Source organism: Diadema antillarum, unplaced genomic scaffold (assembly GCF_040938485.1).
Source record: "Diadema antillarum isolate AM-2024a unplaced genomic scaffold, OU_Dant_1.0 seq00001323_RagTag, whole genome shotgun sequence".
NCBI lineage: Eukaryota > Metazoa > Echinodermata > Echinoidea > Diadematoida > Diadematidae > Diadema > Diadema antillarum.
Genome location: NW_027272094.1, coordinates 606,952 through 622,759, shown reverse-complemented (window position 1 = coordinate 622,759; position 15,808 = coordinate 606,952). Strand labels below are relative to the sequence as shown.

The window sequence follows — 15,808 nt, the reverse complement described above, 5'->3', positions numbered from 1 at the left end:
ATAAACAACAGCACAAAGAAATAAAATCTTAATGATGTAAGTGATTACATTATTAAGTAGTCATTAATATTTCCTTTTCAGCAGGGCAGTAGAGTTGCTATGTTCATAGAAAGGCTAACATCTATTTATGAATAGTATGCATAGGAGCAGAGGTTTCAAGAACATTTTTAATACTTGACATATGAATCTATACATAGATAATCATTATAGTATCTATGTATGCAAACGATGTACTCACTGCATTATGATCAAGGATCTGATCGCGTGTTCTGTCCGGGCGACCACCGTTGGGTGGTTGCTCACAGTGAGCACTCCCCTTGTGAACTACTACAGTGATTGTGATGGCACCGGCTACAAGAAGAGCTGTGATGAGTACAGCGGTACAGGGGATCCTCCACAAGGCGAAACGCGAGCCTCTGGGTGGCGCCTTGTCTTCCTCCATCTTGGCATACGCTGGCAGAGACGAGGGATTGTCGCACTAAGGAAGGGAAGAAAAGAGGGCGTTGTATAAAGTTTCGGGTTGTTGGAGTGTGAAAACTGATGAACAGGAATGAACTATGCGCGCACTGAAAGCGCAAACACCTAAGAAGAATTTAGAATATCAATGTCAATCTTGTCGTAATGTGGTCATTGTTATGGTTGCAATAGTATATTTGTCACTTTATTTTGTCTTCAGTTGACGGCTGCGAGGAACAATGCTTATTGTTGCTGTTTGAAATTGGAGGATAGTCGTAAATTCCTTGAAAGATTGCATTGCGATTGCAAAAACAAAGTGTAATCTACTTAGTATACCATAACAAATTATTCTGCATCCAATTGGGATGCACAACTTAAGTAACTTCAATGCTTTAAAACATGAGAAGAATGATAAGAATAACCCTGTAGATCCATTTTTCTGGGGGATGTTAAAAGTCGGTTTAGAAAGCTTACCAGGAATCCTGATTTGTCCATGGTGAATGATTTTCTAAATCACTGCTTCTAATGGTAAACAGTACAATGTACCTTAATTTTTTTTCACTTATTTCTTGGTGCTTTGATGTTGTTGTTTTCTTTTCTTTTCTTTTCTTTGGGGGAGGGGGGGGATGCAAACCACGTGACATTCGACGATTACCGACATCGTGCACGTTTTCTGAATAAAAAAAAATGTTAGTGGCGATACTCTTTGTTGATTTCTGGAGAGTTTTGCATTTTAGCGAAGTTCTTCCGATATTAGCAAAGAGGAGAAATCAAATACATTGTCCATGTGTGGCAGGCATTTCCAACATTAACGTAGAATTATAGATTTGAACAGCAGATACTTGTTCCGGTTACCTTTTGGCACACAAATTGGTTGTGCCGTCATTATGGCATTAAAGCACATGCATGGAAATAACGTTTAGAGGGGAATAAGAACACGCCAGAGATGGCGACACGATGGGGACATATAATTTGTGAGGCTATTTGCACTGCGCTGCCCATGTCTTATCAGCAGTTATGTGAAGTGAGGTCGCGTTGTAAATGTTATAGGAGGCCGTGTAAATCATTTACATAATGCAATCATTCATTGATTCGATAGCAGCACAAAAGTACGAAGAAAATGGGTTTTCATCGGGATTCGAACCCGAGACCTCCGGATTACTAGACCGGGTTTATGTCAGGTTAATGTGTGTGTGTGTGGCACACATACACACACTATAGCTTCTGACCACACGAGCAAAGAGAGTTAAGGGTTTGGGACGAACACCGATCTAGGGCTTTCAATAGCTCAGTCGGTAGAGCACCGGTCTAGTAATCCGGAGGTCTCGGGTTCGAATCCCGATGAAAACCCATTTTCTTTGCTCAAAGTTTTCGCTATTTATTATTACAATTGTTTCTGGTCAGTTTTTCCTTCCTTGTTTCAAAATATATTACAAAAAGCTGCATCGCTTCGGCGATCCCTCACATTTATTCCAAAGTTGATTTACATCATTTGGGTTTATGTCAGGTTAATGTGTGTGTGTGTGTGGCACACATACACACACTATAGCTTCTGACCACACGAGCAAAGAGAGTTAAGGGTTTGGGACGAACACCGATCTAGGGCTTTCAATAGCTCAGTCGGTAGAGCACCGGTCTAGTAATCCGGAGGTCTCGGGTTCGAATCCCGATGAAAACCCATTTTCTTTGCTCAAAGTTTTCGCTATTTATTATTACAATTGTTTCTGGTCAGTTTTTCCTTCCTTGTTTCAATATATATATATATATATATATATATATATATATTTTTTTTTTTTTTTTTTTTTTTTTTTTTTGGGGGGGGGGGGGGGGCATGGAGCTACAATTAACTCCCTGGTTTTGGGTAATGCAACTTGATTAGAGTTTGTCCGAAACGGGATTGATCACCATCAGTGATGAAACTGGTATCATTCCTGAGATGTTCAAGATTTTAACATCCATTATATGTTGTAATTCAGTTAGAGGCAGATAGTCTGCGTATATCTTGTATAAAGATGAAGAGAAAAGTACGCATCTTTTGTTCGTGTAAAGAGTTCAATGAAATATTTTGCTATGGTCAAAAATTTTGTTCTTACTCTTCTATAATGATATATGATTTAGCTCGTTAAGCCGAAGACATCGTTTGGTGTATTTTTTTATAACCATTATATTGCTGTTTGACATAATCATGATCGATATAAGAATTAAGAAAACAAATACATTTTCAGGCAAGTGCAGAACTGTTTGCTAATTTGACAACTGTTCACTGTGTCTCAAGTGTAAGACCAGTGCAGTTTCAGTAATTCAATTCAAAATGTCTATCACCTCTTAAGTTTAACTATGTATATCACAAAGCAAAAGAAAGGTAAATTCGGGGGGGGGGGGGGGGAGTAGTCAAAATACTGTAATATCATATGCCTTTGATTTTGTTAGCCTCTTGCTAGAAAGATATTGCCATACCCCCGCATACACGAAGTGTATAAGGGGTTAGATAAGAATCAGCGTGTGGTCGGTCCGTCGGGCGGTCCGTTGCAAATCTTGCGTCTCGAACTCCTCCTCCAGTTTTGAAGCAATTTTGATGACATTTGGGATACATGATGACTTTGTAGTGTAGATGTGCAAGACATCTTTTCGTGTTTGTCGGAGAAAGCATTGTCATGGTAACCACAATTTTCCCAAAACTTTTTTCGAGTTAACTACTTCCACAGTTTAAAAGCAATTTATTTCAAATTTGGTATGTATGATGATCTATAGGTGTAGTTATGAAAGACACACTTTTTGTTTGTACCCGACAAGGCGTTGCCATGGTAACGGTATATTTTATTGAAAATGTTGTGGCGTGAACTACTTCCACAATATTGTAAAGGAGTCAAGCTCACAAGATACTCACAAGCTACTAAACACATACACACATACACACAAACACACAGACACACAGACAGACCGACACACACACACATACACGGTACATAACTTTTATCAAACCCTGGTTCACTTCTTTTTCATAGGAATATGGGCTGCGGGAGCAGGGGTATTAATCATCTTTAGTGATACTTCTAGTTCAACTTATAAAGTAAGGAATTTTTAAAGCTTTGTCAGTAAATTGCAGTTTCTACTTGCCTGTGGCACAAATTTAAGCTTGTCTGCTTTTTCTTTTTCCTTTGTGTGTATTTATATGTTAGACTAGCCGAATATGTTTCTTTGGACATGTACATGTGTATGTCTTTCGAATAAAAAGACAAGAAAAAACTCTCTGAGTCATGTCAATAGATTGCAGTATCGTGATTATCTTGGGCAAATATTCAAAGGGATCGTATAGTTTTGGTTGAGACCTAACTTCAGGTTTCTAACACTTTTTGGTGATTTTATGATAATGAGAAACCTCTTATGAAATATGAAAGAGCAAAACAGAGTAATCCTAATAAAAGGTGGGACCCGCCTTTTATTACGATCGCTTTGTTTTACTTTTTTTTTACGATGTCCTAGCCATTCTAAAACCGATTTTCATCAAATAAACTTTGCATTCCTCTTAGAATGGTATGCGCTGTATCTACTATTTCATAAGAGGTTTCTTGGTATCTTGCAAAAAGTTAAAAGCTCAATCTTCACCTCCACCAAACTATACCATCCCTTAAACTCAGTTGTTAAATTGTGTGATTTCACATGTTAGACTAACACAATAAGTTCACATCGATATGTGCATGTATTTTGAATATCTTTATTTTCTGTTTTGTTCAAGCCCCGTGGAAGGGTAGAGAGAATAATTTATATTATGTTTTATGTCACAAAGGGTTATAGTAGAGTACGAAAAGATGCGATTTTACAGCCACTCCATTACAATTGCAAAGCCATTTCGAGATGTTTCGAACCATAGTGAATTGATGCAAATCAAAGTATGCAGGCTGATTCATTTAGAATGCATTTTCTCTTTTATTCTGGTATGTATATATTAGGCAAGACAGACTGGTTATAAGAATAGGTTACAAGATGCAAAAATACTGTTATCCTTTAAAACATTTTGCAGTGCTATATATAAAGAGAGTCTGGCTAGCTGCTAAATTAGACGCCATGTCGTTACTCGGCATATTACGCCTTAGTTGGTTATATCGTGTACTCTCAGACGTCGTAATGAAAGCAAGCAAAATAAAGGGTAATTGACAAAGGGCACTGCGTCAAAGCGCAATTTGGTAACGACATGGCTCCACGAAAATCACGGGACCAATTTTGACTAATCGCAGGCCTCAAAACGCATTAATCTATGGCGAAACCGAGTTGGCCAGACTCTCTTTATATTTTACTGCACTGACAATTCGACATTTAGGAAAATGTTTGTAGACACAGATGTTCACTTTTTACGAGATCAAGATCGCAAAATATAGATAAGTAATTTATATGAAGAGCTTGCTTCCAAAAGGCGCTAAAACCATTGAAAAATGATGGATTTAGAGCCTATTGGACGCAAGCTCTTCATATATAGGATACACGCCTGGAATTGTTTGGGTTTTTTTTTAATTTATCGGCACTTATCTGTCATTCAATTTTCTTCAATTTTTATTACACCTAGGTTCGAATATTTATGCTCTTTATTTTATCTCAGTGATTTCTATCGAAGGCATTTGTCTCAACAGAATATATTCTGCTGATTCTGGCACAGAGTTAACACCGAAATCATTGGTATATGAACAGAGCAAAGGTTGTACAACTGACTTCTTAAAACATTTTCACTATACCAGTCCTATCCTACTTATCCTATAGCTTTGGCAATCTTAAAAGCGAAACGTGAAAGTGCAATTTTATCTTATGTCAGCTAAGGACAGGCATCTATACTATTATGATCTAATCATAATTGAGTATTGATAACAAAACCTTGTTCCCACAGGAACATCATACAAGATATGTGTTTTATACAGTATAATTATTCTTATAGAAATAGAAGAAGTAGTGGTATTACAACTTAATAGTATATCGGTCGTGTACATCAACTCTTTGTCACTTTGAAAACACAACAAACGAACAAAGGTCTGGTAGTATATGTTGGCAAATCAGAAATCTTCAGTTTCTCAATTTCAATGTCACTTGAAAGGTTCAGTGCCATGATAGTTGGCATGATTTAAAGAATACTTAACATTATTGTCTCCTAACATCTTGTATGAAATCTGGCGGTGATACGTCCCTCAGTTTTTGGGAAAACAAATGAAAAAAAAAAACAAAAAAAAACTCATGTTACTAGAATATACGTTTTCCTTTCAAACGGAAGATTTTGGAATTTTTGGGGGTCTGGATAATTTCTGTGGAAATCTATTGTTTTCCCCTTCATCATAAAGAAGTTTCAGTTTTATCATTCTGAGTAAATGTTTGAATTACCTCTATAAAACATACCAGCTTATAGGAAAGTCATTTCAATTTTCAGGGGTGGCCAAAAGGTGACAGGCTCATGAAATCTAATTCGCAGACTTTAAGAATTGTGACAGTAGAGCGATACCAGCCATTCAGACTGTCTTAGTCTGTAACTTAACATCGCCAGTAGCATACTCTGGCGCCAAAAACATTAGCGCAGATTCGGAAGCAGAAGCGCCGCTTCCGCCCTTGCGACATCTCTCCATCGGTCCCCACCTCCAGCCACTGAGACATTCGACCGCTGCACATCCCGCGGATGATAGGTCCGTTGGCGGCCTGGACGTAGCCAGCCGGAATTATTCCTACGTCACGATAATTCTCTGTCTCCATCTTGTCCGAGACCAAGTCGATGACCTGAATGAACAAACAGGGAAACAAACGAGGGAAAAAATAAAGTACTATTTTAGATTAATTCAATAAACTCAAATCAACATCAACTATACGGAACACACACACACACACACACACACACACACACACGAATTAGAAGCAGGCATGTGTAATGGATGGGGGCGGAACTTTGAGAGAAAGCGCTTGTTTTAAGGAGCAATCGGATCAAAAGGCATGTCAAGTATAATAGATTCTCCTAACAAACAAGTAATCAAGTTGGTTCTTACTTTTCAAAGCAAACTACAAACACTGATTAAGTTTCAAAAGTGGTAACGGTAGATAGCATGGAGGACACCTCCACACCCACAACAACTCCACTTCCCGTAACCTTGTGATTTATGGGTCCTCGAGCCTCTTCAATCGAATGATATTTACACACATATACACAAAAACTCATGCACATAAACATATATTATATCAAATATTACACACTATCATATACATATAGGATTATAAACATGCACGCAGTGGCGGATCAAGAGGGGCGCAACAGGCGCATGCCCCCCCCCCCTTATTTTTTTTTGTTTTATAAACAAAAAAATAAATAAAAAAAAGAATACGAAATGAAACCCAGAAGTGGCACCAGAAATATTAGTTGCCCCCCCCCCCCCCCCCCTTTTACAGAATTCCTGGATCCGCTCCTGTGCACGTGTATACATTCACAATACCATACGCAAACTCTATAAAATAATGATACCTGATTATGTTCCTTGTTCCTGGTGAAGTTCTTTGCCTTCTGTGCCAGTTTGTCTTCAAGGGCGAAACCCACGCACGTGTTTTGATCATGGATATTCATAAACACCACATTCTGCCAGAAAGGATTTAAAGAAACAATTCTGATATATTTAATTTAAGTGTACATCGGGACTTCATGGTGATGCGTCAAAAAAAAAACACAAATAGGAGGAACTCACAACCATTTTCCTACGACATGATGAGTTACCTAGTTAACATGGGGGTGGGCCACCCCCCCCTCCCCCCATGAAAATGTTTGCCCCTTCCCCGCCCCAGGAATTCTCGAGATGTGAAATTGTTTGGCCTTTTTATTTTATAGAAAACTGTCCAACTGTTTGGACCTCAGTGTGCGCCAGATTGTTGAATTTCAGTTATGAAAATACAAAATCTCCATCTCATGGGAGGGAGGTCAACCCCTCCCATGGATAAACACATCCTCCCCGCTGGGTTCCCACCGAGATTTAGTATACTTTGGGACAATTTCCCAAGGTAATTCCACTAAATGTGCACGAGATTGTTGAATTTCAATTATCTAAGTGCAGAAGCATATCGGAGAGGGATACCTCCTTCCTCGTCGATCCTTCCACCGATTGGTCTCAATTCAGACTTACTACAATTCCCTGATGCAAATTTCCGGACATTCTAGCAAAATTTTGCGCGGGATTATTGAATTTCAATTCTAAAAATGCATAAGTTCCCTCGAATCGGAAGGGGATATACCCAGCCCCTTCCGACCCTCCTGTTGATCAGAGCCTGTTACAGCTCGACCGTCCCTCTTATAGGCTTATAGAGTCGGTACCCTTTGGGGATGAAACTTTTCCGAATATTCCACAAAAAGTGTTTTCTATGTGTTCTTTTTCGATTCGAAAAAAGAAATGAAAAAAGATCCATAGTGGGAGGGGCTACCTTGTCCTACACAATGCTGAACTTCGCAAGTTACTCTTTAAGAGATGAACAGATGAATATCTTTCAGACATAACCACATAAAATACTCATCATTGTACAAAACATGAACGTGATTTGTATACATGTGATTTAAAATGATTTTTGAGGTGTTTGGACTATTCGTTCATAAACTTGTCTGAACAAAATTAACCCCTCTAGTACCTTGTAATTTATCACTGTCATTGCATAAAAACAAGTAATGCAATGCAATTCAATGCAAATCAATGATATTGCTATTACACACAAAATGTCGCGACTATACAACCTATGAGGAGGATCGCCGAGCTACAACAGGAGGGTCGGAAGGGGTAGGGTATCCCCCTCCCATGTATTTGTTTTGTTTTCCTTGGATGATGCTCGAAAAGTTCTAATATATTTCATTCTATTCAATTTATAGAAACGTCTACAGTGTGAAAAAACATTTTGCGAAGATTCAAGTCATTTATTGCCATGCACTCAGGCATGAAAATCGTGTTAATAATCTATAAAAAAAAAAAAACGCCCTTGCGTCCAAAAAGCTCTAAATCCATTGAAAATGATGGATTTAGCGCTTTTTGGAAGCAAGCTCTTCAAACAATGGAATACAGACATGCAAATATGCAGAAGGAAACAGAACATTGTAACTAAATGGCAACTACTCATTAAAGTATTGCACTGTCCCTGCGCATGTGTGTCCTGTTACAAACAATTCTGATTTCAAAAAGTCGTAAAGTACCACCACACCACCCGCCATCCATCCAACAGAAAACGAGCCGTCATAACTGACCAAAATGTTCCACGATGCAAACTTTGTACAAAATGACAAATAATTTTTAAAAAGTCGACTCCAAGAGGAAGACATAAAACGAAAAATTGAGACGAAAGATGAGACGAAAAATGGAGACCGTACAGTCAGGAGTAACGCTCGAAGTGGACGATTCCATTGTTATTTGTATCATTTTTTATGTAATTGTATTATTGTTATATTATTTCATGTATGCTTTATCTTTTTGGTAGTGCATTTCATGAAAAAAAAAAGGATATGTAGGGGCCAACACGAAATCGAACTCACCCGATCGAAGTCGATCGCGATCGTGGCTGGCGAGCTGCCGCTGAAGTTACCAGGAGCGTTGATGAGAACAGTGTTGAGGGCGCTGTTGTAGGTCACGGTTTCGGAGGCAGATTCCCCGTTTTCGCCCCTCAGCTCCACGTGCCCAGTCTGCAAATCACGTGATCAGTTTGTAAACACAGCCTTGACTCTACAGGGTTAATCGGTTGTTATGACGTAGCAACTTGTGTTTGGGCACGATATTTGAAGATTCAGCCAATATCCTGATACCTTTCAAAAATTAGTCTAATGTGAAACTTATTAGGACGACATGAAAATAAACCAAGTAATGCAGTTTCATCTATTATAAAAATAAAGTTCATAATTGATTAATTTTGGGGTAAATTTTGAGTAGATATTCTTTTCATACCACAGAAAAAGAAACATAAGTCTCACTATCTGTACCTTTTTTTTTTGTCTTTTACGCTTTCTTAGTCTTCGTCAAGTGTTTGTAAATGTAATCTGCATTTTAGAACTTCCATGCTATCCATGAAATATGATTATCTGCATAAAGTGAGTTTCTAAAATGTTGCCTTAATAAAAATATAACCACAGTGGAACACACACACACACGCACACAAATCTAAGGTTGAATTAATGCTACGATTTTTTTTTGGGGGGGGGGGGAAATTGTGATCATTTTCACCATGACCATAATCAAAATGGTATTCATAAAGTATGTAAAGTATCTTTGCACTCACGGAATCATGATCTAGGACTTGATTCGGGCGACTACTGTTTGCTGATTGCGGGCATTGAGGACTCCCCTTGTGAGCCATTGCAGTGATTGTGATGGCACCGGCTACAAGTAGAACTGTGATGAGTACAGCGGTACAGGGGATCCTCCACGAGGTGAAACGCGAGGCTTTTGGTGGCGCCGTATCTGCCCCCATCTCGGCGTATGGTGGCAGAGACGAAGAATTATTGTCGCACTAAGGTAGGCAAAGGAGGGGGTTGGGAGTTTTGAGGTGTTTGGATGTGAAAGTTTGAATGAGCAGAAGTGAACTTCGGAAATATTAAAGGAATGGTATAGTTTTTGTTGACGTTATGATTCACTTTTTATGATTCAGCCTTCTGCAAGATACTTAGAATCCACTTGAAATGAAATGTTATACTGAGTATAATGCTACGAGGAAATCTAAGTTTGCTTGATGCAAATTGGTTTTAAACTGGCTGAGATATCCGGAACAATACTTTTTACAAAGTAATTCCTAATTAAAGATGTTATTTACATCGATATGTTTCGGGTTTCCTGGCTATTTCCTAACAAAATTCCATCAATAATAAACTTTGAATTTAACTTCGAATTATGTTTACGCACTTTCATATTTCGTAAGAAGTTTCTCATTATCTCGAAAAAAAAGTATTATCAACAGAAGTTAGAAACCCTGAAGTCAAATCTCAAACCGAAATTATACGTGACCCTGCACCTCAAAACAAACAAAAAGTCGCCAGACATGACTTTTTAGTTAAGACCATATTCTGAAAGAGCAGATTTTAAGCTTTAAAAATGAAGTATAACTCAAATCAAATGGACTCTCCTAACCTATCTTGTATACTGGAAAGAAAGCACAAACTCAGAAAAAGTGTGAACTGAGAAAAGTGGCTTTGAAGTACAGTGTCTATTCAAGCGCTTAATCTTTACCAAACCGTGCTGGCTGTGCGATGAATGGGACAAAAAACAGGAAATAAACCACCAGAGTAACAACAATGAAGAAATTATCAAATTAAACTGAAATTAAGCATGCCTCATTAACACATTCTGTCCATAATTAATGCCAACTTTCAAAGCAGTATCATCCTTTCAAAAGTTATTATAGTTGAAAGTGAAGAGTGTGGACAAGGTTTTTCAGAAATGAAAAAGGGATTCTAAAGACACACCTAATCACACTATTCTACCAAAAACGTTCGAGATAAACTGCTAAAAAAAACACACTTTCCTGCCCGTTTTATGATACCATGCAAATTTTAGCATAATGTAAAAGAAGACCCGCTCTTTCAGAAAATATGAGAAAGTCAAGTTCGGCTAGGTTGACCCATTTCACTTATTTTCAGTCCTCACGCAAAATCAATGTGTGCGAATTTATGTTCGTTTTGAGATACACGGTCACATACGATCTCTTTAACTGTGCGAAGATCTTAGATGCACGTAGAATATCAACGTCGATTATGATAATCATCATGATAATATGCTCATTGCCAAAAATGCCACTGTATATAGATCTGTTACTTAATTGCTGTCTTCCTTGAACAGTTGAAAGGACTTTGGGAATTGCAAATTCTTTGAAAGATTGCAATGAGGCCGCATTAGCTTGGAATAGCTAGTACGGAAAGTGTTTCAATTTAATTCAATTCAATAGTTTATATATTTCCATCAAAACAAAAATATATGATACAAAGCGGTACATGTGTCAGTTTGACTTCACGCAGCTGGAAAGGACAATTAATTGAACACAATATAAAATATACGCACGAATGGTGTTATAACAATAAAAACAACAGTGCACACTGAGTTGTGAAGGTAACAACAAAGAAGAAGTAATCATAATGATGGAAAAGTGTACTCTAAAAAGCTAAGCTTGTTGGACGTGGAACATTAAAAAAACAGCAACAACACCATTATACATATAAGATGTATTTATGTCAAATTGATCTATATAACATTTTACAATTGATCACTGAATGATGCTGATAACGTTTTTGTGCTATAGCTTGCAAATTATTCTGCATCTAAAAGGGATAGACGAGCTAAGTAAATTAATGCTTCAAAAACACACCTAAATGTGCGAATAATACTGCCAAATCATTTCTGTGATGTTAAAAGTCAGTCTGGAAAGCTTACCTGTGATTCTGATTTCTCCATGGTGAAATCGTAGTTGATGAAAGACTGTCAGTGGAAGAAGTTGCAAGGTCGACAGTTGAAGGAGTGGGTAAGATGTCCGCTCACCGTCCAGTTGTCTGTTGACAAGATATTGCAGGTTCACCTGATTTATAGCAAAACGTTTGGGCTTGGCTTTGTAAAAACTCAAATTTCACTCAAAATCCTCGTGCTCTGATAGGTTGGAACCAAATCAATGGAGCGCTCACCTAAATCTGGCTTTCGTTCAATATGATATCAAGTTTCACTTAAGATCCGTCTTTGGACAGGATGTTTTTACCCACCATGTAACCCCTCTCTGCTCGACCGAAATGTATGTATGGGTTTTTGGCAAAGCCAGGGTATTAAATTTTCATGGCAGGTTCCTCGTGTAAAACGGTATCAACACTGCAGAGGCTTCCCTGGAGAAAAAGAGACATTATTACCTCCGCCAAGGGAGAAGGTTATGTTTTCGTTACCGTTGGTTTGTTTGTTCTTTCGTTAGCTAGTTAGTTTGTCCGTGTGCAAAATAACTCAAAAAGTACTAAATGGATTGGGATGAAACTTGCAAGAAAGGTTGAGAATGACACAAGTAACAAACAGTTAACTTTTGGTAGTGATCCAAGAAGTTGTGGGGAATTTATTAAGGATTTTTGATATTTTGGCAGGTAGGGTCAATGAACTTGGGAGTTCAGGCTGCACGTATTTGAAGTTTGCATGCGCGCACTAAAGAGCGCCGTGCAGCTGAGGGTTTATGACGTAACAAAGGATTCTATATTGGGAAATCGGGCGATTTTTTTAGTGGGTCGAATCACTGATCTCTATGGAAAAGCAAGATTACGGTGGAAAGTAGCTGCTTGGCGGAGGTCTGCGCTCTCAGAGTGCTTTTCTAGTTACACATTGCCATTCTTATTCTAATTGGTTTCACTATTTTTGTTATTATAATTATGATTGTATTATCATCATATCATTTTTATTATTATTACTAATGTTATGATAATTATCAGTATTATTATTATTATTGTTATTATTATATGGCCTATTATCATTATTCCTGTCATCATCATTATATCATCTTGAATACTACTGCTACGCTACTTTAGTAATGTAGTACATTCCGAATATCTATACAAGGAACACATTTTGCTCCAAGACAGAACAGTATCATAATTAACTCTATATACCCAGGGCTAAATGTCTTTTTTTTTCCTTAAAATATTGAACTAGTTAAGATTAGATCAGCAGTATTTGGTCATTATCTACCATCGTCAAATCATTTGTCCGCAATAAAGTGGATAATTGACTGCAATGTACTACGAGAAACTACAATCATTTTCCCTATGTCATGCATGTGTCATACACGGATTGTACAGTTGCTCTTCGCGGTCAGCTCGTGGGTACACCTGTCCAGTCCTCAGTAAAGGCTATTCTGATAGAGGGCCCTGAATACAATGCCCTCCTCCCCTCGACTGATAACAATAAATCTAATCGCAATCATGTTAACAGAGCCTTTAATCTCTCTCTCTCTCTTTGTTGCAATAGTGTAAGCGCCCTGACCCTCACGGGAAATTTATCAATCATTTATTGCATAGTGTTTCAGAAAAAATGGTGTCTTTTTAGACACCTTTTTTCCTTGATGTATATTGTATTGAATTGAATTGAATACACATATCCCAGTGAGGGGAAAAATTATTGTAATGTATTGCGTTGTATTGTATTGTACTGTACTGTATTGTATTGTATTGTATTGTAATTCTATTGTATTGCATTGCATTGTATTACATTGTATTGTGTTGTGTTATATTGTAATGCAATGTATTGTATTGTATTGGTCTGTATTGTATTGTATTGTTTTGTATTGTATTGTATTCCATTGCATTGTATTGTGTTGTATTGTATTGTATTGTATTGTATTGTATTGTAATGCATTGTATTGTATTGTAGTGTATTGTATTGTATTGCTTTGCATTGTATTGTATTGTATTGTATTGCATTGTATTGCATTGCATTGTAATGCATTATGGTGTCTTTTTCGACACCTTTTTTTCTTGATGTATATTGTATTGAATTGAATTGAATAATGAATATCCCATTGAGGGGAAAAAATTATTGTATTGTATTGCGTTGTATTCAGTGGCGTATCTAGGGGGGGGGGCAAGGGGGGCACGTGCCCCGGGCGCCACTCCTTGGGGGCGCAAAAAAACGAAAAAAAAAAAGCGAAGAAAAGAAGAAAAAAAAACGAAGAAGAAGAAGAAAAGAAAAAAGAAGAAGAAGAAAAAAAAAAAAACTCGCCCGGAAGGGGGGGGCAGAAAACCAAATCAAACAAGATAAAAACAAAACATGATGATGACGCGGACAAAATGACAATGTTTATTGTGTTCACACAAGAATTCCATGTTCCGTAAGCTGAAATAAAAAAATTTTCGGCGCGCTCGCTGCGCTCGCTCGCCAAATATATACAAAAGAAGGTAAGAACAAAACTTGATGATGACGCGGACAAAATGACAATGTCTATTGTGTTCACACATGTCATTTAATATCTAGCAGGCAAAATGTTTCACTGAGCAGCGGCTGCAATTTCTTTCGTTCTGAAGCGATCGCCAATTGGATCAAAAGGCGCCAACGGTTTCGAACATAGGGGGGGGGGGGGCGCAAAAAAACCCCAAATCAAACAAGATAAGAACAAAACGCAATGATGACGCGGAAATATACAAATTTCGGCTCACTCGCTCATATTGATTTAGAGTATTTTTTCAAGTCCTCACTTTGGTGGTATAAATCGTTATCTATAAGGCCGTCACTATATATCTTGATTAGAATTGTAAGATTTAATACGCAAAAAATGACAAGAGTTCCATGCTTAGTAAGCTGAAATACAAAAATTTTCGGCTCGCTCGCTGCGCTCGCTCGCCAAAATTTATATATAGAGAGATAAGAACAAAACGTGATGATGACGCAGAAATATACAAATTTCGGCTCACTCGCGCGCACTAATTTAGAGTATTTTTTTAAAGTCCTCAGTTTGTTGGTATAAATCGTTATCTATAAGGCCGTCACTATATCTTGATTAGAATTGTAAGATTTTATAAGCAAAAAATGGCAAGAATTCCATGTTTTGTAAGCTGAAATACAAACATTTTCGGCTCGGTCGCTGCGCTCGCTCGCCAAAATTTATAAAAATTCGCTACACCCTCAAAAGACCCCTTTTAAGTGCTTGAAAAAAGCATACAATGTAGACTTTGTTTAAAGTCCCTACCGGGATGGGGTTGGGGTTGAACACTTTTTCAGAAATTAGGGGCGCAATTTTCGCGCTTGCCCCGGGCGCCGTTTCCCTAGATACGCCACTGGTTGTATTGTATTGTATTGTATTGTATTGTATTGTATTGTATTGTATTGTAATTTTATTGTATTGCATTGCATTGTATTACATTGTATTGTGTTGTGTTGTATTGTAATGCAATGTATTATATTGTATTGGTCTGTATTGTATTGTATTGTTTTGTATTGTATTGTATTCCATTGCATTGTATTGTATTGTATTGTATTGTATTGTATTGTATTGCATTGTATTGTATTGTATTGTATTGTATTGTATTGTATTGTAATGCATTGTATTGTATTGTAGTGTAGTGTATTGTATTGCATTGCATTGCATTGTATTGTATTGTATTGCATTGTATTGCACTGCATTGTAATGCATTGCATTGTATTGTATTGTATTGTATTGTATTGTATTGTATTGTATTGTAATGCATTGTATTGTATTGTATTGTATTGTATTGCGTTGTATATTGCATAGTATTCTTCGATTCTATACTTTGTGTGACGGTGCAATGTATCTCGATAGTAATCCCTTCAAGTTTGTTTCAACATTGCCTCATTTATGAAGTCATCAATGTCGGAGAGGTTTGTAGTTTGTATGCGTGCACAACGATAATTGAAAT

General features: G+C 37.5%; 1 protein-coding gene and 2 non-coding genes across 3 annotated transcripts; 2 read left to right on the top strand and 1 right to left on the bottom strand.

Moving 5' to 3' along the window:
- The first annotated feature begins 1,732 nt into the window (after positions 1–1,732).
- On the top strand, positions 1,733–1,806 carry Trnat-agu (transfer RNA threonine (anticodon AGU)). Its single transcript has one exon. It is a non-coding gene; the product is annotated as a tRNA-Thr (tRNA).
- Positions 1,807–2,060: 254 nt separating this feature from the next.
- On the top strand, positions 2,061–2,134 carry Trnat-agu (transfer RNA threonine (anticodon AGU)). Its single transcript has one exon. It is a non-coding gene; the product is annotated as a tRNA-Thr (tRNA).
- Positions 2,135–4,923: 2,789 nt separating this feature from the next.
- On the bottom strand, positions 4,924–11,970 carry LOC139708263 (uncharacterized). Its single transcript, XM_071620234.1, has 5 exons — positions 11,850–11,970; positions 9,709–9,939; positions 8,972–9,118; positions 6,938–7,048; positions 4,924–6,204 (listed from the first exon to the last, which is right to left on the bottom strand). The coding sequence occupies exons 1-5, from the start codon at positions 11,868–11,870 to the stop codon at positions 5,965–5,967; spliced, it is 750 nt and encodes a 249-aa protein (XP_071476335.1). The 5' UTR covers positions 11,871–11,970; the 3' UTR covers positions 4,924–5,964.
- Positions 11,971–15,808: the final 3,838 nt, after the last annotated feature.

Bases quoted from the DNA above. Each gene is read 5' to 3' on its own strand.
- LOC139708263 (XM_071620234.1), bottom strand. From the start codon at position 11,870: ATGGAGAAATCAGAATCACAG. The intron at 9,940-11,849 runs GTAAGCTTTCCA...TGCCTACCTTAG, and splicing joins TGGAGAAATCAGAATCACAG to TGCGACAATAATTCTTCGTC. The intron at 9,119-9,708 runs GTGAGTGCAAAG...CGTGATTTGCAG, and splicing joins AAGTCCTAGATCATGATTCC to ACTGGGCACGTGGAGCTGAG.